General features: G+C 45.8%; 1 protein-coding gene across 4 annotated transcripts in view; it reads right to left on the bottom strand.

The window, feature by feature from the left end:
- The window catches only part of MYOF (myoferlin), a 148,072-nt gene extending 120,432 nt beyond the window's left edge, over positions 1-27,640 (bottom strand). For 3 of the 4 annotated variants that reach the window (XM_084763684.1, XM_084763683.1, XM_084763685.1), the window contains exons 1-3: positions 27,432-27,640; positions 3,275-3,330; positions 1,776-1,867 (exon numbers count right to left, since the gene is read on the bottom strand). In XM_084763684.1, coding sequence (XP_084619810.1) covers positions 1,776-1,867; positions 3,275-3,330; positions 27,432-27,519 — 236 coding nt within the window. In that variant the 5' untranslated portion in view covers positions 27,520-27,640. The remainder of the gene's footprint in view (positions 1-1,775; positions 1,868-3,274; positions 3,331-27,431) is intronic. The other variant, XM_084763686.1, reaches the window with a different exon arrangement.

The raw sequence follows: 27,640 nt of genomic DNA, 5'->3' as shown, positions 1-27,640 counted from the left end.
AGCCAGGCTTAGTGGTGATGTAATCCTAATGCTGTGGGTGACAGACAGATCCTGAGGCTCACTGGCCTGCTGGTCTTATCTAACCATAAAACTCCAGGTTTAGAGAGAGATACTGCCAATAATAATAATAATAATAATAATAATAATAATAATAATAGTAGTAGTAGTAGTAGTAGTAGTAGTAGTAGTAGTAGTAGTAGTAATAAACAATTAATGAAGACATTCCAGTGTCAGCCTCTGATCTCCATATTTTTGCACTGAGACCCACACATACACACACAAAGACACTACACACCACACACACACACATATGCACTCACTGTATACACACCATGCATATACACACGTATACCCACTACACATTACAACACTACATGCACACACACACAGACACACACATGCACACACACACACATATACCCTAACACTATCTGAGGAGCAGATGTCTATCAAGACTCCCTGACACCAGTAAGCAAAAGATCCCAACAATTATGTTGACCGTAGAATTTACTGTCTAAACCAAGCTCTGACCAACAGCAAAACAGGCACTATTAAAACTGTGCTGAGAGGGAGCCAAGCAAACCAGAGCACATGGCACATGGTCCATCTAACTTCCCAATTCCTCTCATTGCAACCTATTGACTGTGCCAAATGTGCCTGAGGTGAGTCTTACACTTCTTAATGCACTAACACTGAAAGTCAAGGTGTTTCTTACAACTCGGTTTTTCTCCCCAAATCTGTTATTAACGTAGCAGTGTACCAGGTTAAACAATGACACCTTATAATCATGGTTAAGAGTAACCTGCCTTCCCATGAGCTATGGCCTAATCAAAGGACTTCATTGCTCTGATTTATGAACCTAAGACTCAGTTCCAAGTCTTTGAGATCAATGTCCTGCTCTGGGAATGAGGCAGATTCCATCCTGCCTTGTAGAGATGTGTTTGAACTTTATCTAGAGAACACACTTCAGAGTCTCATGGGTACCAACAGGGCCCTCCCTGTTTGATACTCCAAAAGGCAGTAAGTAAAATGAGCATTCTCATTTAGGTCTGATGAGTTTAAAAGATGAATGAGACCCTAGGATGGAAATGCAGCAGGAAGATGAATTTCAGTGAGATGTATATTTACTTGCTAACCTCAGATTCAGGAAGAGAACCCATCTCAAAAACATTTTTTTTTTCCAAAGTAAAATGAGGTAGTGAAGCAATGGAGGAAGAAATCCCAAAGTCAGCCTCTGGCCTCCACGTGTGTCAGCACTGGGGAATTCATGACACGCATGCGCAGGTGGTAAAGGGAGAGAACTGACTCCCACAGCTGTCTTCTGACTTCATGCATACTGTGACACATGCCTATGCATGCCTGTGTGTGAGCATGCACTCTCTTACTCGAGTATGCACACATACACACACACACACACACACACACACACACACACAAAGCGCACAGAAGCAGAGAAAGGATCTTTGCTACACCCAATGTGGCTGTAACTCAGATACATGACTAGACGTAAGCGATACAGCTGGCAAAAAGGGTGTGAGAGAGATTGGTGATGGCTGAGCGTTGAATACTGTAGACACTGGGGAAAGTTCTCTGATTGAATGGTCACATCCGACATGATCTAGGAAGGGGTAAGAGCAAGGGGGCACGGAACCGAAGCACTAGTATATTAAAAGTGCTACAGATATGTCAGTAAAAACGCCACAATATGTGATTCAACAATGCTAGTAATAGTAAGATTATAAATCAAAGGATAAAATTCTCCGGAAGTAACTTACTTATTTTGTCCAATTGTCTCAAAATCTTTGACAACAATCACAAGGGAAGATGAGGAGTCCAGTGGTATCCCCCTGAGGTCAAATTCCAGAATCTGCTCACAGAAAGGTTAGGAAAATGAAAGGGCTGTTAAAGAGAGTCTAAGACACACTGGGCAGTAATCTTCACTAAGATTCTTTTAGATTACTAAACTCTTTAGTTTGGGTGGTGAGAAAACAGACTACATGGAGATTCAAGGAATGTGTGGGTCACCCCTGGCTTCCCATTTTCTTGATCTTGGGGCTATAGATGGGTCACCAAGCCTCTGACTCAGTAAAAAAAAATGAACTAATGCCTACCACAAATGTTGAGAAAATAACTTCCTTCGATGGTTATTTTTAAACCCTGTTGCTCTCATGCATTACTACTGAACAGTAATGAATAACCCAGAGACCCATCTTCTAAGGCGCATTAGCTCTTTACTTGCCAGTGCTGGGGCCAGTGCTGCTATCCGATTGTCTTTTTCTCTGCTTCTCTCTTTAATTCAGTAACTTGATTTCTAATAGTAGATGCAAAAGAGGTAACAAAGCACCATGGATGCCTTTGATCGATTAGGTAGTCAATTGATTATACAAAGTAAGCAGTTAGTTGAGCCTCCTTGTAGTGGCTTTGGGATAAAAGGAGAGAAGCTGGTCTCGTGGTTCTTCGGAGCCAGGTGCTAGGAGTGCTGTGCACAAGGGGCCTCTCATCCTCACAGCTCTTTTTTTTTTTTTTTTTTTTTTTTGGTTTTTCCAGACATGGTTTCTCTGTGTAGCCTTGACTGTCCTAGACTCACTTTGTAGTAGACCAGGCTGGCCTTGAACTCACAGTGATCTGCCTGCCTCTGCCTCCCAAGTGCGCCACCACAGCCCAGCTATCCTCACAGCTCTTAAGGTCCTGTTGGCTATGTTGTGAGTTACAGAGAGATTTCCTCACAGCCTAGATACCATCAGCAGGGTTTCCCACAGAGACTTCAAGGGGCTCCACAGCTTCACCTCATTGATGATTAGATGTGGCCCTTACTTTTAGGCAAATTGAAAGAAATTGCCCAAGGGAAGAATTTAGGATGGGTGAAAGGAAAGTCTCTGATGACTCAGGGAAAACAACAAAGACAGTGCTCTGGTCCAGGAAGGTTTAGCCCAGCTTTTGAAAGAAACAATGGGGCTGGTCATCAAAAAATTAGTCAGAGTGGGAAAATCCTACTCTGTGGGAAGAATGAAACATTTCGCTTATCTGTGAAAACACTTAACTCTGAGCCACTTATAAAATAGATGCAAAGTCACAGTGTGTGTGTGTGTGTGTGTGTGTGTGTGTGTGTGTGTGTGTGTGCCACATGCACACACACTAGGGGAGTACGTATAAAGAAGCTACATGACTTCCCTTCAGTGGAATATTACATAGCCATGAAAATACTTTTGAGTTGAGTGATATGAATGCACACTTGGGATTTAAGAGTAAGAAGAAAGAGCAGCAAGGAAGTCACCTCATTCCAGACAGGGTTGAGTTCATTATCAACTTTCTTTGTTTTCTTTTTCTCATCTGCAAATTAAAAAAAAACAAAACAAAACAAGAAATTCAGTCAACTAGAAATAATTAAAGGTCACGTACCATCCATTTGGCTCCCCTAAAAACTATGCTTCGGGGCCTCCTCCTGGGCCACCATTTACCCCCTCAGTCTGCCAGCTGAGTCAGTTTCACAAAGGGGGTAGCATTTGGGATCTCAAAACATGTCCTGCACTGTGAGATCTCAGTAGAGTTAAGGAATAAGGATTTGCTATCGTGGAAGTGCTGTTCTGCTCCTTTTTCTCTCTCACGCAGGCTTCCTGCTGGCGTCTCCACCTCCCAGAGGACTGACCTTTGAGAAACTGAGATGGCCATTTTACAGATGAACAGGAGCATGGAACCTGAGCCATGAGCTCACGAGAGGCCTGATGGCAACCTGGGATTCCAACTCTGAAGCCCTCCTAGCTCTGAAGTTGGTAAGACAACTGCACGGCTTAGCCATTAAGCTGGGCTCCCTCCCAAAGTCCCACCCACACCCTCATCCAGAGAGTTCTGTCTAGCCCCAGAGGAGAACTGGGAGGTCCCCTTCACCTCTGGACCACCTTGTGAGACCTAAGATCTTTTTGCTCTGTGTCTGAGTCTCGGCAGTCCATCTGCCTCCGTGAGAAAAACAGTTAAATCCAGCCAGTGCCTCCATTTTTCTTAGCATCCTTGTCCCCTATCCTCCAATATTTGCCAGAATAAAAGCTTGCCTTTGAGTAGCGTAATGTATTTCAAGCATCATCGTCTCCTTGGAAGCAGTGTATTTTTTTGCTATCACTATTGTCAACCCCCTTTTACAGCTAAGGCAAATGAGGTTAAATAACATATTTAACCGCATTTTAAAATGTCAGTAAGTGATGGGGCTCTGGTTTGAACACACGCCGGGGCATGTTGGTGGCCACACTTTGAGCCATGTCTGACCATTGCTTTGGCTCTGCTGCTAAGGAATGTGGGAGGTGAAGGGCTTTGTCCGGCTGCTTGCCACATCGCTGCTTCTCCCAGCACACAGTCGGCTGGGGGACCTCATTCTTCCAAGACCTCAGCATAGCAATGCCATGAGTCATGACCCTCCCTCGGCTAAGCATTAACTTTTCCACTGGAGTGGGCATCACATGATCCAACTTTTTCTTTTTTTCTCTCAAGCTTCCCTCCTAAAGGAAGAGAAATAATGGGAGAAATGACCAGGCAGCCCAGGCCCAGTCACCTCACTGCAATAGTCTTCTAAGTGCATTAGCTCCTTTGTTCCTCAACCCAACAAATAGTCTTGATTTTTCTATTTGTTTGTTTTGGTTGGCTGATTGGTTTGGTTTTTTGAGACAGGGTTTCTCTGTGTAGCCTTGGATGTCCTGAACCTGCTTTGTAGACCAGGCTGGCCTCGAACTCACAGCAATCCACCTGCCTCTGCCTGCTGAGTGCTGGGATTAAAGGCGTGTGCCACCACCACCCGGCTGTACAAATATTCTTAAGATGCCACTTGCCAGAGACAGAGAGAGATACAAAATCTCTGGCCTGTATAGGATCTTGGCCCTCAAATGGCCTAGGGAGTGTGTCCAGAGGTAATTGGCCAGGGAAGGATGATTTCAGTTGCTATTGGCAGAATGCAGAAAATGCAAATTCTGAGGGAAGAAAGGTGATGGTGAGGTTGGATGCTAGAAAAGACGTCATAGAGGAAGAAAAGGTGGAGTCAGGATTGTTCAACAACAGGTGGAATTGAAGAAAAGCTCACTTGGGGAAGTGGTAGTGGGGTGGGTAGGTCAGCTACTGGGTGAGAATTGGTCACATCTGGGGACACTGCACAGCACAGTTGGCTGGAAGCAAAGGAACATGCAAGGAGGTAGAGGCAGTGTGGGAAGGTTACAGCCAGACACGACACAAAGCCTTGGATTCCATGCTAAGCTTCATTTGGCTGATAAAAAGCCCATGAAGGGAACAGGATATTAGGAGCCAGGCTTAAGGACTTTCAGAAGCTCATAATCCAATGAGGAAAACCACATTACCCCAAAGCATCCAACGCCTGCTGCTGAGCACATGACCCAGGCAGATGTCGAAAACAATGGATATTTAGTGGAGCCAAACAGAAGGTGCTGACCACAGCCCAGGTAGGAGAGCTATTCACTTCCAGTAGATTGTAGGCTGGTCACATGACACCCATGCTAAAGGCGTTGGGGTGGGGGTGGAGGCAGGGGCTCAGTGAGAGCCAGTCACTGCTGATCTTTTATGGGCTTCTTCCTTGAACTCTAGCCCAGATCACAGAGCTAGGATGAAGGCCCCTAGCCAGGTCTAGTCTGGTTTCAAGACCAGGTATTTAACTCATGCTTTCTCCTAGCTTCTTAGCAAACAAGAAAAAAAGGAAAGAGTGGGCATCAGCTCCTCCCCTTCTGGAGAAACTCAGCTGGATCTCTCCCAAGGGCGAGGTTCTGATTTGTATCAAAAAGTGAACATCAAATTTTATCAAAATTCTACTCTCACATACAAACACACCAGTCTTAAAAAAAATTTTTTTTCTTTTCCTTTTTCTCCCCCCGGCCCCCAAACAGGGTTTCTTTGTGTAGCCTTTGGTGTCCTGGACCACTTTGTAAACCAAGATGGCCTCAAATTTACAGCCATCCACCTGTCTCTGCCTCTGCCTCCCTGAGTGCTGGGATTACAGGTATGAGCCATCACCCCTGATTGAAAAAAATATTTTCTTATGAGTAGCCAACAAGCAGATATTTACTCTATTCAGTGTATTCTACCTCTTTTCTGCTTATCAAAGGTTAGAGTTGCAGGCTGTGGACATCAGATTGAAAGACCGGAAATGCCCTCTCCTGTCTCCCCATCACTGCATTGGTGGGCCGCCACCTCTGCAGTCATCAAGATAACAGTTCCTTCCTTTGGACAGGAACTGAGCACTTTCATCCCAGAACAAAACAGCGGACTCAAAAGCAGAACACTTTGGACCATGGCTGATGGCATTCTTAAGGGCGCTTCCTGTTTTCTGATTAGCGGAGCCTTATCATGGCTCAGCTCTGAAAAGCTTAAGCAGTGTGCCACCCTTTCTTCCCTGCGATGCCTTTGGTCAGGATATGCTATCATGGCAACAGACCTGCAGACAAGGCCTGAGAGACTCCAGGACGCAAGACTGTGCAGCAGCTTGCTCCAGCTGTGCACAGCTGTGCTCCACCGTGGCATATGGATGGGTTTGACATCTTACAGTCAGCTACATCTGACTGGGGTGGACTCACTTTCTCTATTAGTTACTTTTTTGTGCCTCTGTCAAAACACCCAACAGAAGCAACTGAAGTTTATTCTGGCGTACAGTCCGGAGGTATAGTTCATCATGGCAGCCAGAGGTGGTTGGCCACACTGGTCCTGCAGTCAGGAAGGAGGAAAAAAGGGGATGCTGGTGCTTGCCTTCCTGCTCCTTTTTTATTCACTCTGGACCCCGGCCATGGAGTAACAGCATCCACATTTAGTGTGAACGTTCTCTCCTCAGCTAACCCAGTGTAGGAAATCCCTCACAGAAGTACCCAGAGGCGTGTCTCCTAGGTAATTCTAGATTCAGGCAAGCCCCAGTTGGTATTCACCATCGCGCCCTTCACTGTGTAGGAGGTTCCTCATCTATAGGCACTTTAAAGTTCTAAAAGTAACCTACAAGAAGAACATCATGATCGGCGGATCTGGACCCAGGGGCATCTGCTCAAACTACTGGCCAACCAAGGACAATACGTGCAGTAAACATTGAACCCCTATCCAGATCTAGCCAATGGACAGGACATTCTCCACAGTTGTGTGGCGAGCAGGGACTGACTCTGACATGAACTCTGGTGCCCCATATTTGACCACCTCCTCTTGGTGGAGAGGCCTGGGGGCACTCAGAGGAAGAGTAAGCAGGCTAACAAGATGAGACTTGAGAGGCTGTGACCGTATAGTGGAGGAGGAGGTCCCCTTCTGTGGAGGCGAATAGGGTGAAAGCGTGAGGGAGGAAGGGAGGAATGGGAGGATACAAGTGAGGGGATAACAATTGAGTTGTAATCTGAATAAATTCATTTTTAAAAAGTCCTAAAAGTAAATCTGAAGTTCCCCAGAGAAGAGCTTCTGCCTCCAGATCCAACAGAAGCTCTGGGCACGAGTCCCACTACAGACTTTAGCACAGCAGGTTGTCACCCCGGGTCAAACTTCAGGCCTGCCAGTGCACAATCATATAAGCAACTGCCAATTCCTTACACAAATATGGCTTTTTCTCTGCCCTTCTCTTTCTGTACACACACACAAACACATGGGCACACACGTACACATACACATAGGCATGTACATAAAAACACACAGGCACATATACACACACGGCGTGGACATACATGTCACACATATGTATACACATGAGAATACACACATAGGTACACACATGTATACACATGTGCACACACAGGCAGACACACATACAAACGGAAACACAATGGCATGCAGATACATATGCACATACATGAGAATGAATACACACACATGGACATATGGACACACACATACACATGTGCACATATACACACACAGAGGCACATACAGGCAGACACACATGGGGCACTCACACATACACAGGTACACACACCCACAGGCATACAAACGCACACAGGCACACATACACACTCAAATATCCCCACTATCCTATTGTTTTGACAGAGAACCTGACTAATAATAATAACAAATAACCATTGTTCTTACTATCTACAATGATAACAGGTTTTTAAATACTTCCAAGAATGTTAGTGACCCTAAAACTCCTGCAGAGAAAGGACAGTTGCAGCCAACTCTTCCTAGTAGGGTTTCCAATCTTGAGGTGCTGTCTTGAGTTCCTTGAGGCCCTAGGTTTGATCCCTAGTGCTGCATAAACCAAGCATGGTGATGCATGTATGTCATCTCAATACTCAGGAGGTGGAGGCACAAAGATCAGAAGTTCAAAGTCACCCTTGGCTGCAGAGCAAGTTCAAGACCAGCCTGAGCTACATAAGGTCCTTTCTCACAAATAACAGCAACAAAAGAATTATGGGGCTGGCAAGAAGGCTCAGTGGTTAAGAGTACTCGCTGCTCTTGAAGACAACCAGGACTCTGTACCCAGCACGCGCGCACGCACACACACACACACACACACACACACACACACACACACACACACACTAAAAATACATTTGAAAAAACAGAAAAGAAAAGAAAGAAAAAAGATCTTAGGTTTGGCCTGAATCTAAGCCTGTTCTCCCATGCAAAAGTTTCCAAGCTCTCAGGTCAATGGCCCTAATCTCCTGAGGAATATAAAGTCACATAGAAATTCATCCCTCATCTTGAAAAATAAAAGTCCCAGAACATCTAAGCCTTTATAAATGGCTAACAATTATTAAGCTTTCAGAACTGGTCATTCCCCGCAACATTTCCAATGAGTTCCCTGATTACATCTCAACAGTTCTCATAGGTAAATCCTACGATGATCACCAGCTGTCAGAAGTCACGCAGCATGCAAATAATGGACCTAGAATTCTAACCTTGCACTTAACACACAGGTCAGTTTCCAAAGGTGGAGGATGAAGGGAAAACCGTGGCTCCTTGGGGTTAAGAGCACTTACTGCTCTTGTGGAGAACCTGTCTCTCATTCCCTTCACCCACATTGGACAGCACACAACCATGGGTTAGTTCTCAGGGGCTCTGACACACCCAGCCTCTGCAGGGACTCGCATTCACGTGTATAGACACAAATGCACACACATACATGCCCTGTCTCTCTCTGTCTCTCTGTCTTTCTCTGTGTGTCTCAGTCTCTGTCTGTCTGTCTGTCTGTCTGTCTGTCTGTCTGTCTCTCTCTCACACACACACTCACACACACACACACACACACACACAGAGACACACACACACACAAATAATAAAAGTCAATCTTAAAAAGAATATGATTCCTTGAAGGTCACGACTATAACTTATTAAACCGCTCTTCAGGTGTCCCTCACAGAGTGTTTGCTATGCAGTAGCTTCTCCATGATTTGAGTGACTAGACTTCTTGCGTGTGCATAAGTGTGATGAGGAGGGTTGCCTGAAGGACCCAAAGAGAGCATGAATGTGAAGTCCTCAGTGCTGACTCCAAGCACCGAGCAACAACAGCCATTAAAGTGTTTCTCATTGGAATTACCAGAGTAGCACCCCGTTTTGCCTTCTCCAGGCCCTGGAGCTCCAAGGGACAGGAAGTGCCCAGTGAAGCAGGGGCCAGCCCTGGTGGTATAACTCTTCATAGCTCCAGTCCAGATCTCAGTGGCCACCCGGGGCACCTGGTACATGGGCAGTGACCATCCTGATTGTCAACTTGGCAGCCACCCCAGGAGTTAAAGGGAATCTAGGAGAACTTGCTGGAGGCATGTCTGACTTTCTAATTCCAACCCTGGCTGCCCCGATGCTTCAGAAAGATGTTGCCAAACGGGCCAAACAGCAGCCACTAACCAAGAGAAGCTGTTCTGTGTGTCTGACCCAAGCCGATAGCAGTGACAGAGGAACACCTCAGGCCACCCAGGCTCTGGGTTCCTACTCCTCCTTCTGCGGCCCACATCCCAAGGCCTCTGAGATTTCCTTTTGGGCTGAGAGCTCCTGAATAAAACACTTGTCCCGGAGATCAGAAAGACAAGAGCCCTGCCCTCCTCCCCTTAAAGCCAATCTGGGGGTATGGTATCCAGCCCCAGGGGCTGCTAGGCTAGTTTTATGTGAGTTTCTACCTCGTGTGGGCACTTTAAATATACCTATGCCTAACCTTACTATTGGGGTACTAGCCTGCCCATTTTACAGACAAAGGGCCAAAAGCAGGCGATGTTGGTAGACTTGCCCAAGACTTCCTACACATAAAAGGGCAGGGCAGTTTTTTGCCCCAAGTCAGCTTCACTTCTTAGCCTGTGCTTTTAGATGCCACTACAAGCTAAGGAACCAAGCAGCCGGTGGCTTTTTCAGGCCTTCCCAGCTGAATGACCTGCCTCTTCCTACTCTTTATAGATGTCTCCACTAGTAAACCCTGGTACCTAATATTCAGGAACACGAGCTTCCACATATAGGGTTGCTAACCTGCCAGACACTCTGGTAAAGGCTGGCAATAGGTTACTTGCTCCTTTATTTAATTTTAATTTTTTTTAGATAGAGTCTCGTGTGTCCTAGGCTGGCCACAAACTTGATGTATAGCCAGAGATGGCCCTGTGGTCATCCTGCCTCAGTCTCCTACATTCTGAGATTACATGTATGGCTTTAGGTAGAAACTGAGCTCATAGCCCCCTGCATGCTAAATAAACACTTTACCAACTTTCTCTCTCTCTCTCTCTGTCTCTCTCTCTGTCTGTCTGTCTGTCTGTCTCTCTCTCTCTCTCTCTCTCTCTCTTTCTCACTCACAGGCACATCTCACCTGACCTATTCCCGTTACCCTCATTTCAAGGCCCAATAAGGTTAAACAGTTTATCCAGGGTCACCTCCTAGTAAGAAGCAAAGGTAAAATTTGAATGCAGGGATTTTCCACTCCAGAGCTTCCTAGCCACTCTGACTTCTCACTGGTGTGTATCTGAGACTCAATTTGCTAAATTGAGGCTGGTCCTCAGCAATCTCACATCCAGCCCAGCTGAGGAAGATGTGAATCTTAGATGGTCTCAGAAGCTGGGGGGAGGGGGAATTCAAAAGCCTACTAGGCATGGAGGTAGGAAAAAAAAAAAAAGGAGCAGAAATGTGCCTAAGAGCAAGGGAAGTCCTGTGAATCAGAATCGGTAATGTATCAAGAGGAAGTTGAACAACCCCAGAGGAGAATTTTGAAAGCAAAAGCAAAAGCAAAGCCCAGTAGAAATTGTGATAATTGGATCCTGCTACTCCCAGGGGGGAACAATGATTGACTGATTTTACCCGAGCCTCAGACCCAATGTTCCACAACAGGCAACCTCTCATCCCACAGTTCATCTTATCTCTTTAGGGAGGGCATCGCCATTACTGAGGTTTGGGGTTTTTATTTTTAAAGATTTATTTATTTATTATTTATACAATATTCTGCCCACATATGGGCTGCTTGCACACCAGAAGAGGACACCCTAGATCTCATTATAGGTGGTTGTGAGCCACCATGTGGTTGCTGGGAATTGAACTCAGGACCTTTGGAAGAGAAGCCAGTGCTCTTAACCTCTGAGCCATCCCTCTCTCTCTCTCTCCTCTCTCTCTCTCTCTCCCTCTCTCTCTCTCCCTCTCCAGTCCCACCAAGAGTTTTAATAGAGGCTCAGCCCTCCTTCCTATGCTGCAGTTGGCTCTGCCCTCTAGCTCCTGAATAAGCTGCCTGGCTGTTGGCTGCAGATCTGAGGAAGGACAGGGAGTCAGGCATTGAAGTGGGCTGCTCGTTGTCCGTGGAGCCTAGGAAGGGACAGGGGGTAGAAGCAAAGTGAGAGATTCGGTGTGTAAAGAGAACCGGTCATGACTGTGACCCCAGATGCAAGGCCAGGTTCTGTTTCTTCTCAGCCTCTTCCTGTCTACACAGCTTTGCCGTCCCTCCATCCTGCTAAGGTGCACAGCCTCACCTACAAAACAGATACTAATATGCCTCCGGCAGCTCCTCGGGGCTGTGAGCAACAGAGGATAGGAAGCTCCTGAGATGACGTGCAAGTGTTTGGGGGAAGGGCTCCTTCTCCAAAGGTGTTCCACTCACAGAAAGAGAGAGAGAGAGAGAGAGGGAGGGAGAGAGAGAGAGAGAGAGAGAGAGAGAGAGAGAGAGAGAGAGAGAGAGAGGGAATGCACATCGGGAGTCTCAGACAACGCCTTGGAGGTCAGAAGTGTCCAGATCAAAGGCACCAGAACCTGTTCTGACCCGACTAGGGTAAGAAGGCTGAGGGATGAATTTCCCAAGGAAATGCAAGGGTTAGAAGAGAAAGAGCCTGGAGCCAGGCATGGTGGCTCATGCATTTGGTCCCAGAAACTTAGGGGAGCGAAGGCAGGAGGATCTCTGTATGTAGGAGTCAGCCTGGTTTACATAGCAAGTTCCAGGACAGGCAGGGCTGCATAGTGAGACTGCTAAACAACAACAGCAGCAACAACAACAACAATAACAACAACAAAAAGCACTGTATCATGGTACCCCTTCAGAAGAAATAGAGTGCCAAAATAGCTGTGGCTCATGACGAGTGTCAGCCCTGAGCAGACATGGCTGAAACAACACTCAGCTCTGGGTAAGAAACAACAGTGTAGGAGCCTCAGCGGAGGGTAGCCTAGTGTTAGGGTCCCAGCTCTGCCCGCAGCCTGCGATGAGACTTTCACCTAGCTACTCAACCCACTCTACCTAAAAAGTTTCTCCAGCCCTGAAAGAGAAGGTTGCCATGGGTAAGAGCTCTTGCTGAGCAGGCATGAGGACTTGAGTTTGGATCTTCAGACTCCTGTACAAAATGGAGGCCGCTGCCTGTACTGTAGTCATAGCAACAGGGCTTGGAAGATGGGAAGATAGAAAAGGCTTGATGCCTTCCAATCTAGCCTAGCCTAAAAACTGCAAGGTGCAGGGAGGGACCCTGCCTGCAAGGAATAAAGTGGAGAGCAATAGCGAAGGATGCTCAGTGTCTCACTCTCCTCCTTTGGCCTCCACCATGCTCAGGCAAGCACACCTACATAGATATACACATTTACAAACAGGCATACAACACACACATACACTTTCACTTTAAAGAAAGATTTTATAGCTGGGTGGTGATGGTAGCACACTTTTTTGTTTGTTTGTTTTGTTTCTGTTTTTTGAGACAAGGTTTCTCTGTGTAGCCTTAGCTGTGCTGGACTTGTTTTGTAGACCAGGCTGGCCAAACTCACAGAGAGCCACCTGCGTCTGCCTCCCAGGGTGCTAGGATTACAGACATATACCACTGCGCCTAGCTTGGTAGCTCTCACTTTTAGTCCCAGAACTTAAGAGGCAGAGGAAGGTGGATTTTTATTACTCTGAGGTCAGTCTGGTCTACAGGATTGCCAGGCTACACTACACCTAGAAACCTTGTCTTGAAAAACAAAAGAACAACAAAAAAGACTTCATATATTTTCTATGAATAAAATTAATTCATTAAAATGAAGCTATTTAAAGTAAAACTGTTACACAGTCCATAACAGTTGTCAACATGACCTCCAAATGAGGACAATTTTCCAGGCTTACGCCATTTGAGTCATTATACTCTGCTCTGCTTACAATGTAGCCTGTGGGCAAGTCCAAGCCTGGCTTGCTCCCCACTCTCCTAAGAGCTAGGATGATGCCTGACATAACAGCTCTTATCCAGAATAATTCATGTTTGTAAGACCCAATCAGAAGCCATCCAAAGGAGGGAGAGACAGGGAGGAACCAGGCCGTGAGGAAAGATGAGCAGAAACAAACTTTCTACGTAGCAGAACAACTCTCTTTATATGCAGTACCACTGGGATGGAAAAAGAAGGCCTAGGTTAAAAAAAAAATTCAGAAATCTGTGGTGAAATGAAATGAGGCCTCACCCTGCCAGTTAAATATGAGATTAAAAAAAAGACTTTGTATATAATAGGTTAGGCCTTTATTTCCTGCTAATGAAAGAGTCCAATCTTGATTATCAGTGAACTGTTCACTGCTAAACTATGTCACCTCTGGGCCTCTGAGTCACTCGCTGCCCGTCATAAATGTTTGCATTACCTTGTGGTAAAGCTCTGTCAGAAGGGCTAGGTTTTGTTTCCACTCTCTCTCTCTAAAAAAAAAAACAAACAAACAAACAAAACAAAAAACTTTTGTTCTTGGTAAACTTTTTTCCTGCTTTCTGACTAGGTAGCTCAGGACTACAAAGAGTCTAGAAGAGGCTGCCAAAGTATTCACTCCACTGGGGTCATGGCCCAGCTATGTGCAGTCTCCTCCTTGTCACTGAGCTCCATTGGAACCCAGGGACAAGCTGGAATCCAATTAAACCCAGCGCTGCCTCTGGCCAAGTTGCCTGCACAGAACCAGAAGATTAAAGACAACTTCCCTAGGAAAACAATGAGCATTCAGGAATCCATGCAGTGGAGGCACAATGTGAGCACTGAGTAAGGAGTGGGAGAGTGACAGGAGATGACTCCTTAGGCTAGCCATCCAAGCCTCCAGAAGATTCAGCAACAGTCAACCCTCAGTGTCCTCTGCTCTCACTGCCTGAGTGCAAATGCTCACGCCTGCACGCTGTGGGGTAGTGACTATTACACCTTGTGTTTGACAGACGAGGCCACTGGGAGCTGGAGGTGCTAGTCGCCATAAAGAAGTGGAAGACCTGGACTCTCAGCCATTGTGGCCATCTGCTGCAATCTTTGCTGTCCTATAGGTTATCAGTGACCATATGCAGTTATGTACATTTAAATTATGTGCTATTATTATTATTAAAAGTTCAATCCCAGCAGGATGAGGTGGCACATGCCTGTAATCCCAGCACTCGAGGAGGCAGAGGCAGGCAGATCTCCATGAGTTCGAGGCCAGCTTGGTCTAGAAAGTGAGTCCAGGACAGCTCAAGACTACAAAGAGAAACCTTGTCTCAAAACAAACAAACAAACAATAATGGTAATTTCAATTCCTTGGTCACAGTGGCCATACTTTGGTGATTGACAACCACACATGGCTAGTGGCTTCCTATCACACAGGTAGATCTTGACTCTTTCCACATCACAGGAAGCTCCATGGGACCATGAGTCACTAGCTAATGGAACACACAGTAGGTGCACAGAAAATAGTGCTGAATGACATTTTTTTTTAATTGATAAAGGATTCTGATTTCAGTGCACTGACTGGTCATTTGAACATGATGTGAAAACTGTCTCTAGACTCAGCTTGGCCTTCTAAAGGAGAGCTTCCTGCCACTGCCAGTTGTCCTCACTGGACTCGCAAACTTCCTGCCTCTTTAGTTCTGAACTTAGCTCGATGGCTTTTCACTTGGCAATGAGTGAGGAGAGCCAGACTTCAAGAAGTGGGGTGAAAATAAACATTCTTTTCAGTCCCGACACCTCAGATACACTTATCTTGATTTATTTTTACGAAAACATCTTAGAACAGCTAGGAAAACTGAGACTCAAGAGAGGTGCTTGTGACTCCTAAAACTAAAGTTCTAGAGCCAGGTTTGGTGGCATAAGGCTTTAATCCCAGCACTCAGGAAGCAGAGACAGGCGGGGTCACTGTGAGTTCAAGGCCAGCCTGTCTACATAGTGAGTTCCAGGCCAGGAAAAGCCTGTCTCAAAATAAAACAAAGGCTTCAGGTCCAGGTCAGAAGTTGTCTGGTGTACCCTGCCTTTCAGTTTTCTTTGAGATACAGCCTTCTGGATCCCAATGAGCCTGTAAAACCTCTAACGTCCTAAACACTGAGAGAAGTCAGGTTTGTAGTTGTGGGGCCAGAGACCTGGGCCCATTTGGTCCTTATGGTCTGTGACTCCCAGTCCAGATGAATGAGAAGAGTCAGGGTCTTAATTTAAAATGTACTGCTAGGCCGGACATGGTGGTGCACGCCTTTAATCCCAGCACTCAGAAGGCAGAGCCAGGTGGATCTCTATGAGTTCGAGGCCAGCCTGGTCTACAAAGCGAGTTCAAGACAGCCAAGGCTACACAGAAAAATCCTGTCTCAAAAAACCAAACCAAACCAAACCAGCAGACTGCTTGTTACCTGTCTGCTGGGCACCCAGTTGCTAGAGAAGAGATGTAGGCCCTGTGTTCACAAAGTTTACTGTCGAGTGAAGGGGGCGGACAGAAACCCAACACTCCAGCAAATGTGGAATGCACCTGTCAGTAGGCATTGCCAGGGAGTATAGCGGGTGAGGAAAGCATCTCAAGACCACCTGACTTAAGGATAATCTGATCTCCCAACAGATTCATGGGAAGCGCAGGGTGAGCTTTTGATTCACCCTTAGCTGAGAAGCGCAGACCAAAACAGACCTGTCATTGTAGCGGACCAAGGCTGTTTGTTCCATATCCACCTTCAGCTCTGCTTTGGCCACAGAAACCTCAGGAGTCAGTCAACCACACTGCAGCCATTGTCGCTGTGCTAACGAGACAAAGAGCTGACAGCTCACTCAGTGGGGGAGGTGCTAGGAACCTACACAGTCCATTCACTGAGGCAGCTATTATCAAACAGCAGAAAAAAGTGTTGTCGAGGATGCTGAGAAATTGAAGGGCCCTGCACTGCTGGTAGAGCAGCTGCTGTGAAACAAGGAGTAAATTAGAAACAAAATGATAGTAGGATCCAGTAAGTCTAATGAATTCATACCCCCAAAAAGTGCACCTAGGCCCATGTATGCATAGTGATATGTATGCAAGTCCATGTATGCGTAGTATGCAAGGCCCATGTATGCGTAGTGGTATGTATGCAATACTGTTCATGGCTGCATTGTTCACTCTAGCCTAAAGGTAAGAGCAACTTCGTGAATATTTAATAACAGAACAATGTACCTTAAAATGTTTTGATGACAAATGCTATGTCTTTCACCACAATGAAAAGCAAAGAACTTAACCTTGTGCCTAAAAGAGGCCCTGGTGCACCATCGCCAATAAATCAGAAACAGGCTCTGCTTGATTCTGGTGCAGTCATGGCTAAAGGCCATCCCACTTATTCTGAGGACCTTAACCTGGGCTACCCCCTGAGAAATGTCCCCCAGGATTCTGTGTGTCCTCCAGAGATAGGTCACAAGAGAAGGAGGGTATGAACACTTGAAAGCACTTTAAATATTTCATCACCACTGTTCCTGATAACACCTTAGTAGGTACAACTATTTCCAACTTTTTTGTAGATGAGGAAATGAAGGCTAGAAATATGGTTTCCCAAAGATTTTTCACCTGCTAGTAATAAAACCAGAGCTGAAACTTAACCTCCCTAGTCCAAAGACCGTCATCCCTTTCCACACACTGTGTTGATCATAGCAAGAAGGAACTCTTTATATAGGGGGTTGGGTCAAGTGATTGATTGAAACAGCCTAATTCCCTGAGCTTAAAGGAGAAAAGCCAAGTGGTTGAAGTTCTAGGTCCTCAGGTCTCACACTGCAGTAGATACATCTGGTATACCTGCTTTGTATGTCTTGGGCAGCGGCACTCTTTGGCCACAGTCAGTTGGGGTAAACCAACCTGGCAGCTGAGCCAACTGAACTGGGGTCAATCTCTTGAAGTCTCCCTTGGGGGCAGAGGGGAGGAAGGGAGAGAGAGAGAGAGAGAGAGAGAGAGAGAGACAGACAGACAGACAGACAGACAGACAGACAGACAGACAGACAGACAGACAGACAGAGACAGAGAGAGACAGAGAGACAGAGAATACGAGTGCAGATGGCCCTTGCCTGACGCGAGTCCAGCTCCTGTGGAGCCCATGCTCTGTACTCTGTAAGATTCCTCTGTGGCTTTAGAGACCTCCACAGTTTCCCTGCACAAGCTTGAATGGGCTTCTGCTCTTTGCAGAATGGTTCCTGACTGTGACACCTTACCTTTTTGGGTTGGATAGGGGTGCAAGGAGAGGAGTGAATGAGACCCACATCTCAGCTTACTTAGCTGAGGAACCGCTCCCCACTTGACCTTTGGGATGCCAGCTGTTTGTTTTCAAATATCACTTTCACATTCTATGCTGTTGTTCCTGATTGTCTCCCTCATGACAATCTTTTCTAAAGCCACCCCACCCAGGCCGTGCTCACCCACAGGCTTAAACGCTCTGATGACACAGGGCAGTCTCGTGTTCCGTTTCACAGGGAAGTGCAAGAAGGATGGTCCCATTAGCCAGCTAGGTGTGGTTTCAGTTACTTTGGATCAGTAGGGCTGGTCTCTTAGGATCTTTCACTAGCTCCTCCCCTCTAAGCATTTGACCCAATCAATAAACCTAAGTATTCGCCCAGACCACTGCAGCTGCCATTCACTGGAGAGACTCCCTGTGTTGCCAGTGAATCACAGCTCCCAAACCAGACTACTCTTGTTAATCTCACCACATAAATCCACAATTCCTCCAGGCAGTGGTGGCGGCACGCCTTTAATCCCAGCACTCGGGAGGCAGAGGCAGGCGGATCGCTGTGAGTTCGAGGCCAGCCAGGTCTACAAAGTGAGTCCAGGACAGGCAAGGCTACACAGAGAAACCCTGTCTCGAAAAACAAACAAACAAATAAATAAAAAATGAAAGAAAGAAAAAAAGAAAGAAAGAAATCCACAATTCCCCTGTCCTTTGTGGTTATTTCAAAGCCTGGAGTAACTTCTTCCTCCCTCCCTCCCATTTTTTTTTTCTTTCACAGGATCTCACTATGCAGCTCAGTCCGCCTTAAACCTGTGATCCTCCCATCTCGGCCTCCTAGATGCTAAGATGGTCCACATATTAACCATGTCCAGCTACCTCCCAGCTTCCACCTGTCCTTTAAAGGCAGATGAAGTGCCAGCACCTTCCTCTCAGAGCTTTCCAGTCTTCTAGTTACTCTTTTTGCTTGCTTACATGGGTTCTGTTTTTGAGACAAGGTCTCCCTACATCTGCCTGGACTGCAACTGGCAGTGTAGACCAGGCTGGCCTAGGACTTGTGGTCCTCTTGCATGTATTTTCAGGTCTGGAATTACAGACACACGCCACCAAATCTGGTCTCTTCGTACTCATAGCTGCAAATTTTCCACGCTTCCAATAAGACACTACAAGACCAGAGCATGCTCAGTACATTTCTCATTTTGGCTCCCGACACTGGTGCACACTGTAGGACTCCATAAAAACAACTTATCAGCAGGTGCAGTGGCACATACCTGTAATCCCAGGACTGTGGGAGGCAGAGGCAGAGGCAGGTGGTCTCTGTGAGTAGGAGGCCAGCCTGGTCTACAAATTGAGTCCAGGACAGCCAGGGCTACACAGAGAACCCTGTCTTAAAGAAAAAAAAAAGCAACTTATCAAACTGGAGAGGAAACTTAGAATTCCTGTGTGCAAGACTTCAAGACTTTCTGCGTTTCCACCTGATCCACAAGTAATCCTGAAAGGTAGGAGGCTATCCTATTTTGCCTTACTGTTGCTGTAATAAAACAACATGACCAAGCCAGGCACAGTGGTGCTTGGGAGGCAGAGGCAGATGGATCACTGTGAGTGTGAGGCCAAAATGGTCTACAAAGTGAGTCCAGGACAGCCAAGGCTACACAGAGAAACCCTGTCTCAAAAAACCAAAAAAACAAAACAAAACAAAAACAAAAACAAAACAAAACAAAACAACAACAACAACAACAAAAACAGCAACTTGGGAGAGGGAAGAGTGTCTCTGGCTTCCAAGTTCTGGTTACCAGTGATGGTAAAGAGAAGCCAAGGTTGGAATCTGGAGATGGCAACTGAAGCAGAGACCACGAGGGAATGCTAGTTACTGGCTTGCTCCCCATCCTTGTCTGGCTTGCTTTCTAATACAGCTCAGGACCATCTGCCCTGGGGATGGCACCACCAAAGTGGACTAGGCCCTCCCTCATCAATCACTAATTAAGACAATGCCCCACAGCCTTGCCTACAGGCGGCCTGCTACAGGCAGCTCCTCAGTTGAGGTTTCCTCTGTCCAGGTGACTCTAGTTTGTGCCAAGTTAATGGGAAACTAGCCAACACCGAGTAGTATTTAAACCACCGAAACTGAAGATTTTATTTGCTCATAAGCAATTAGGAAACAAGACGTGGCAATTAAAATTCTCATTCAGGCATCGCTGACTTTAAAGCCCAGGACCTTTCTCTGAAATGACCAATTAGAAGTTAGTTGATTGAAGGCTTAAGGTGACAGATGTCCTACAGCTATTTCTGAGTGACAATTGTGCACAAAGTACGCCACTGTTCAACAGAGCAGCTGTTCAGCAGAAGCCATGAAGTCAGTAAGGAGACTATTGTCATGCCAGAGTGTTCTAGTCAGGATTTATACCATAGACCAGTGCATGTTTCACATATAAATTTTCAGCATGAAAGGCAGCTGCTTTTCATAGTTCTTTCCAGGTTTAAGAGTGCAAACATGACAATTTGTCTGGATAGCAGGTGCTACAAACTGGTTATGCCTAGCGTCCAGGAATGCGTGGCACAACAGCTCCTTTACCCAGATCCATCCACGGAGCACTTTCTTCCTGAACAAAGGAAGATGGACCAATAACCATGGCCCCTTCAGGATTAAAAAGCAAAGGCTTCCTTACTCCCAGATGCCTCTAATCTCCCACCAGGCCTTTGCTTTCAATGGTCAACACTGAAAAGGCATATTCAACACCTATCAATGTGTCAGGTTATTGGAGAAGGCCTGAACATGCTATACCACCTGGACAGGGTTAGAAATCTTAGGGGCAGGGAGAACCCGATAAGCAAAAAAGAAGCCAGAAAAGAGCCCTTGGCTGAGGGCATACCGGTAAGCTATGTTATGGAGGAAGGAAGGAAAACAGGACATGCTAATTAATTTCTAAAAGCAGCTGTGGTTTTTATCAATGACTGGGAGCCAGAGAATGAGCCTTCGGGGAATGTTCAGTCCCCATGTGTCAGCAGGGTGTGGCCACCATCCTCCAACAGTGAGTGTCCAAGCCCTGATCTCCCGGAAGTGGGGAGAATGACTCAGTAGATTAAACAGTTTTGTCTTCCTGAATGTTTGTCAATACAACACCATGATTCCATTGAAGTACTCATGTACCACGACCGTCATTACCTGTGAAAAACCTTCTAGACTCTGCACCATACCATAAGTGGACCAAGGTTCTATATGGGCCACTCACCTCCGTAGACTATAATGAGCCCCGTGAGCACTTTCTCCCATCACACTTCACCGTTCTTAGTGGAATCTCACAGTTTTTTTTTTTTAAATTATCTAAAAGATACTTTTAAAATTTATCTGTGGACAGTGGAGAGACGGCTCAGTGGGTAAAGTGCTTGCTGAGCAAGGGCAAGGACCTGAGTTCAAATCTCCAAAGCCTACAGAAAGCTGTACTCAGTGTGATTCTGGAATCCCAACTCTCTAACAGAAGAGATGGGAGAACCCCAAGGAACTTGTGGGCCACCTACAGACAAGAGACCTGCCTCAAACAAGGCGGAAGATGAGACCTGCCATTCAAGGCTGACTTCTTGCACCACTGGCAAGTTCATGTACACACACACACACACACACACACACACACACACATACACACAGAGACATACATCATACACATACAGATACATACACACAAAGAAAAGGAAAAAAGGAAGAAAGGAAATATCTCAGGATTTTGAATGTTTCTCACATCAGGAGATACAAAATCTTGAGGTGGTAATCATGCCAATTTGTCTTGATTGGACCATCACACACACACACACACACACACACACACACAGGCTAAATGCTTACTATGTTCCCCAAGCTGGCTTCAAATTCAAACTTGCAATCTTCCTAACTCTACTTCCTGAGCTCTGGGAGGGCAGACATGCACCACATGCTCAGCAGGATGGTGTATTGCACTAATCGCAGTGCTGCACTGTATCTCATTGTTGGGGCGGATCTGGAGCTACTATGTTTTCAAATGGGAATTGCTTGCTGCCCAAGATCTTTATAGCTCTATGAGCAAATTCTCTGGTATCCAAAATGACTTCATGTAAGCCTTGCCTCCCAATTATCCCTGACTGGATAACAAAAGCTGGCAACGTTGGTCTACAAAGGGAGTACAGGACAGTGAGGACTCCACAGAGAAACCCTGTCTCAAAAAACAAAACAAACAAACAAACAAAAAGCTACTGACAGCCTGTAGTTGAACAGAGAGAAAAGTGCGAGGCAGTACTTCCTGGGGAAGGGGGTGGGGAGGAAAGCCCTTTTACCAGGAGACGAGAGAGGAGAAGAATGTGGTATAGCTAGCCACCTGGCTGGCTGGAACTAGGTGTCTGGGTTAACTTAGATCAGCTAGTTGAGAGTCTGCCCAGCTAAGGCCTAAGCTTGGAAATATTAAAAAGTCTTAGTGTCTTTATTTTTGTCTATGAAGGGCCACTAGGATCTCACAACAACAATACAACACCTCATAAACATAAAGCTCTACTTTGTCACTTAAAAATAAAACTAGAAAACTTGTAGCAGCAAAACACACACACACACACACACACACACACACACACACACACTTTATTAATATCCCCAAATGAAAATAAAAACATTCAGGTAGTAATTTATTTTTATTTATTTGATTTTGGCTCATCACAGTATTTATATTATTATTACAAAACTATTTGAGCCACATGCGCACATGGTGGCTCATGCCTGTAATCTCAGCACTTGGGGAGGCGGAGGCAGGCGGATCGCTGTGAGTTCGAGGCCAGCCTGGTCTACAAAGTTAAGTCCAGGACAGCCAAGGTTACATAGATAAACCCTATAACTAACAATGAATTTCACTGAGATACACAGACTTCTGGTCTGGTTAATTTTTTATCTGTGATGTTTTTCATTTGCAAGGTTTTTACAATAAAGATTCAAGTAGTAATTTCCAATAACAAAGTGGCTCTTGCTAAGAAACAGGCAAGTAAGGCCAGTGAGATAGTATAGGGGGTGAAGGTGCTCAGCAAGCCTGGGATCCACATAGTAGAAAGAGAAATGCTTCCTACAGTTGTCCTGAGCACACACACACACACACACACAACCAACAAACACATATTAAACAAGACAAAGATTTCAAAGCTGGATACGCTAATTGGAAGAAGCACTAAAAATGTCTAGGCTTACATACCAAAATATGTTCAAGGGAAATAAGAAGAATGCTGAAAACTACATGCTAACCCAACAGTTACCCACTAGACATTTGGTAGGAGACATTCCACAAGGAGAAGGTCTGTAAGTGGCGAGAAGACAGGAAGCTTGGGTGCAAATGATCCTGTTAGAAGGGCAGGATAGGAAAACCGCTCTTGCCAGGATTGGTGGCGCACGCCTTTAATGCTAGCACTTGGGAGGCAGAGACAGGTGGATCTCTGTGAGTTCGAGGCCAGCCTGGTCTACAAAGCAAGTCCAGGACAGTCAAGGCTACACAGAGAAACCCTGTCAAAATGAAAGAAAGAAAGAAAGATAGATAGAAAGAAAGGAAGGAAGGAAGGAAAACTGCTTTTGTGGCAGCCGTGTTTCTCAGAAGAGGTATGGTCGGTCCTCTGGATAACACACTGTCACATGGTAAAGGCACACCAGAGGAAGAGTCTACAAGAAAGGTTTCTCTCCGCTCACCCTTTCAAGAGATGGCTTTCACACAGAAGCAGAGGACCAGTCAGAGGGAAAATGCAAGTGAACTACAATAGCCATATGGCAAAATGACCTTTAAAAGACTATAGGCCAACAAACAAAACAAAGTGCCCCAGAGCACTAGCCCTTCAGAAATGGCACGATCACAAGACCGGAGCACTTTGCATGTCTACACCATGAGGCTGTAAGAGATTTAAACCTAATTGTTCAGATCAATGAACTGGGCATGGTGGCAAGTCTCAGCTCTTGGGAGATGGAGAACAAGGAGGATCAGAGGTTCAAATTCATCCTCAGGGAGCTAGAGAGACGAGAAGGCTCAGCTGGTAAGAGCACTGTCTGCTCTTTCAGAGGTCCTGAGTTCAATTTCCAGCAACCACATAGCAGCTTACAACCCTCTTTTGGAATGCAGAGGTACATGCAAATAGAGCACTCATATACAATAAATAAATAAAATCTTTAAAAAAAAATACATCCTCAGATACCCATGGCTTTAAACGCTGGGCTCCGTGTGCCCCTGCCTCACGTAAACAAACTGTTTGGACCAGTGATTCCCAGGAAGAGTGGAAATAGCATAGGAAGGGGTGGAGTAAGAATTTTCAGTTGAGGCTGAAGAGGTTAAGAGCACTCACTGCTCTTCCAGAGGTCCTGAGTTCAGTTCCCAGCAACCACATGGTGGCTCACAACCATCTGTAATGAGATCTTGTGCTTTCTTCTGAAGGCAGGCAGAACACTGTATACATAATAAATAAATAAATCTTAAAAAAATCTTTTTCAGTTGTATAACCCCTTCTATAGTGTTGCTTTGTTTTACTTTATTTTGCTGTCATTCCAAGAATTAAGATATGATAGTAACTTAAATTAAATAAAATTAAACTTTTAGCATTATTTGTATGAGTGTCTGTGTGTGTGTGTGTGTTTGTGTGAGTTGTCAGGGGACAAGTTGCAGGTGCCCAGTCTCTCTCTCCCTGTGGGTTCTAGGGACAGAACTCAGGCCATCAGGCTTGGTAGCAGGTGTTTTTAACCACTGACTCTCACCAGCCCATACTTAAAGTCTTTAGATGGTTATGTCTTGGAGTTGAGACTTCTCAGAGGTCTGTACAGCCTAATTCCTGCTAGACCCAGCGGCACACTCTGGCTGTCTACAAGGAGCTTGAGGCCGACGGTCACCTGTAGCTCTCAAGCAGGGCTGGCTTAAAATTTAGAACTGGCTGGTGGAACCCAGGAGGAGGAAAATGACCTAAGCGCTGCTCCCTTCACAATCCACTCCTGTGAGCCTACACTTCGGCAGCAGAAGCAGGACCAAACTTCCTGGTTCATATAAGTCTGGGAACAACATCTCCACAGTCGGCCGAAGGCTACACAAAGGCCTGAGGCCTGCTCCAAGCCTGTTGGTGACTAAGCATGCTTGCTCCCAGCTACAGTATAGTTGTAGGCTAACAGGGCCTCTGCTGAGGTTCAAAGATGTGGTCTCCAAAGTCCCAGCCATGAAGGGTTTATTCTTCAGCCTGTGGTAAATAGGTGATGGGCCCTCTAAGAGCTGGGGACTTGTAGATCATTGGGGTGTGCCTTTGAAGGGGTTTCAATGCCCTTGCCTCTTCCTTTCTCTCTTTTTCTGGCCAATATGTGAACAGGATTGCTCTGCAATACACTTCTACCAGGAAGTGTCCCCCCTCCCCCCAATCCTCTCTTGGATGCTGAGAAGCAATAGGTCTGCCCAGTCATGGGCAGAACCTTACAGTATCCATGCGAGCATCACCACCTCCATGTCCTCCTCTCAGCCAGCCACGCCTCCCCACCCCCACCCCCCTCCATCGCAGGAGGTAGGCCCAACGGTTTTCAGCTCTTGCTCATTTATGAACATTGATAACACGGTATAAGATCTTGAGTTCTGTCAGGACTTAATCTGACTTAACTTTACACAGTGCTCAAAAGTGGACACACAACTGGAAGGCCTGCTACCACCAGGATTTTAAGACTGCTGGGAAAGAAGGCAAGAAGTCATATCCAAGATTGTCTTTCCCATTCCTTCTAAGACAATGGCTTTCAGATCACACAGAGAGCAGATGATCAAAGTCCGGTACTAGAAAGCTGCAGCATCTCAAAGCTAGAAAGACAGTATCCTACTATATGCCACAGCAAGGGTAGCTGAGCCTCAGATGGTCAGAGCTGGGATATCCAAGGTTATCTGTTATTTAGGCACTGCTGGAAAGTGTCCAGATGTGTAGAGCAGATATGGGTCAGTGACAGAGTGTGTGAAAAGCCCTGGATTTGATACTCAGGGATGAAAAGTGGAGAGACTCCACCAAAAAGAAAAGGTTGCCAATAGTTCAAATGTTCCCACACTGAGTTCAATGATCTTTCTTGTGTCAGATGAATGAATGAATGGATGGATGGATGGATGAATGAATGAATGACTTTACCACTCAATCTGTACAACCAAAGGGAACCAGAAACATGATTGTCTGTCTAGACCACATGTGCCAATTTAACTGACATTTCCCCTTTCCAGTTGAATGTTTTCTTTCATCAACATAGTCACGTAAAAATGTCAATTACTGCATTTTTCCTTCATACTAAATTAGGTTTTTTTAAAGTGTTAATTCCAGATGATTTCATAATCTGTACAATTTGCCTCAAACATGACTTCTCAATCCTACCATCTTTTTACATGCCAATGGTGAAAGATGCAACTTCTTCATGTTATGTCGGTATTATGTAACTGTTTACGATAGATTTTTTTTAAAAAAAGTACTACATGCAAATAAATTCAATATGACTCCTCCTAATTCAGAGTCTGAACTGTAAATCACACTTTCCAGTAAGAATCTGAGTTTTGTTTTCCAGATCTCTTTTCTTTCCTTCCTTCCTTCCCTCCTTCCTTCCTTCTATCCTTCCTTACTTTTCTTCCTTACTCTTGTTTTTCTTTTTCGAACTGAACAGCCATTTAGCAGCTTTGAGTATCGTCCCTCAGAAGAAAAGATTTGAGAAGAGAAATAGGAATTTTAAGAGCGGACACAACAGTGGAGGAAGGGAGAAGTGGTCAGATTCCTGGGGTTGGAGGAAATGTGTCAAGGTGTGCTAAGAAAATGCCTGCTGTTGAAGCTCCACTTCAGCAGGGTCCCCCCCCCCCCACGAAGAGAGCTGGCAATCTTAGGAGGACCAGAGCCAAAGAGAAAAGAGATGAAGCCCCATGTCCAGGTTTGCCCCTGCCCTTCAACTGCAGTCACCTGCCCCGCCTAGGAGGAGGGGGAGCATCCTAAGTTAGCAGCTGCCAGTCCCCTCCACCTCAATTCATAAATAACTGCTTGGAATTCCAAGAAGCCTTTCAAAGACCAACCAGTATAAACCTTCCTCCTTGTTTTGCAGAGGAACGCACAGACATAGAGGAGTGATGAAGTCATTTGCCTAAGGTTACCCAGCCCTGTAGAGCCTGACTCCTAAGCTGCTGAGGAGTGTCAGAGTTCCTTCCGGGTGGGCAATCCCAATTTTACCGTACATACCCAAACACCCCAACTCCTGAAGATGTAGAACACTTGTGAGAGTAACGTCATATAACCCACTCAAAACCCAAATGACAGTAAAAGCAGCATCGAACTGGTTGATAGTGTAATGGTGCCTCCAGCAATTAATAAATTGCTCTTCTTCTTCCTCGGTTACTCATTTCTCACAAGGAGAGAAAGTTTTAAAATGCATCCACACCTCTGGACACTAACTTTGAACCGAAAAAGACCTTCATACTTGAAACCAAGAGAGTAGGTAATAGAGGTTCCCCGACGGGTTCGGGGAAATGTCAGGTCATTCAGTGAGTCTCCAAGACCTAGGGACAGCTAAATTGCCTCAGTAGTGATCGACTGTGACCTGCCCAGGTAAACCCGGGACTGCCAGAGGAACGCTGCCTTGAAAAGAAAAGAGATCCAAAGGTCTAGCCTTCCAGAAAAGGGCTTGAGAAAGAGAAGAAAACGTTGCCTTACCCTTAAAAATGACAGAAACGATAGGATCCGGCTTCCCAAATTTCGTTTTAGGGATGTTAATGGCAGATTCCACAATCACTCGAAGCATGGCTCTTAGAGAAAGCAAGTTGCAGCCAAGCGACAGAGAAGACGCGGTGCTGGCGCTGGGCCCTCCGCCCTGAGAGGAGGATGCCTCCCAGCTGGAGGAGGGCTTCTCCAGGCTGGGGGAG

The sequence above is a fragment of the Acomys minous genome, assembly GCF_964271855.1.
Source record: "Acomys minous genome assembly, chromosome: 2".
NCBI lineage: Eukaryota > Metazoa > Chordata > Mammalia > Rodentia > Muridae > Acomys > Acomys minous.
This window is presented reverse-complemented; position numbering and strand designations above follow the sequence as displayed.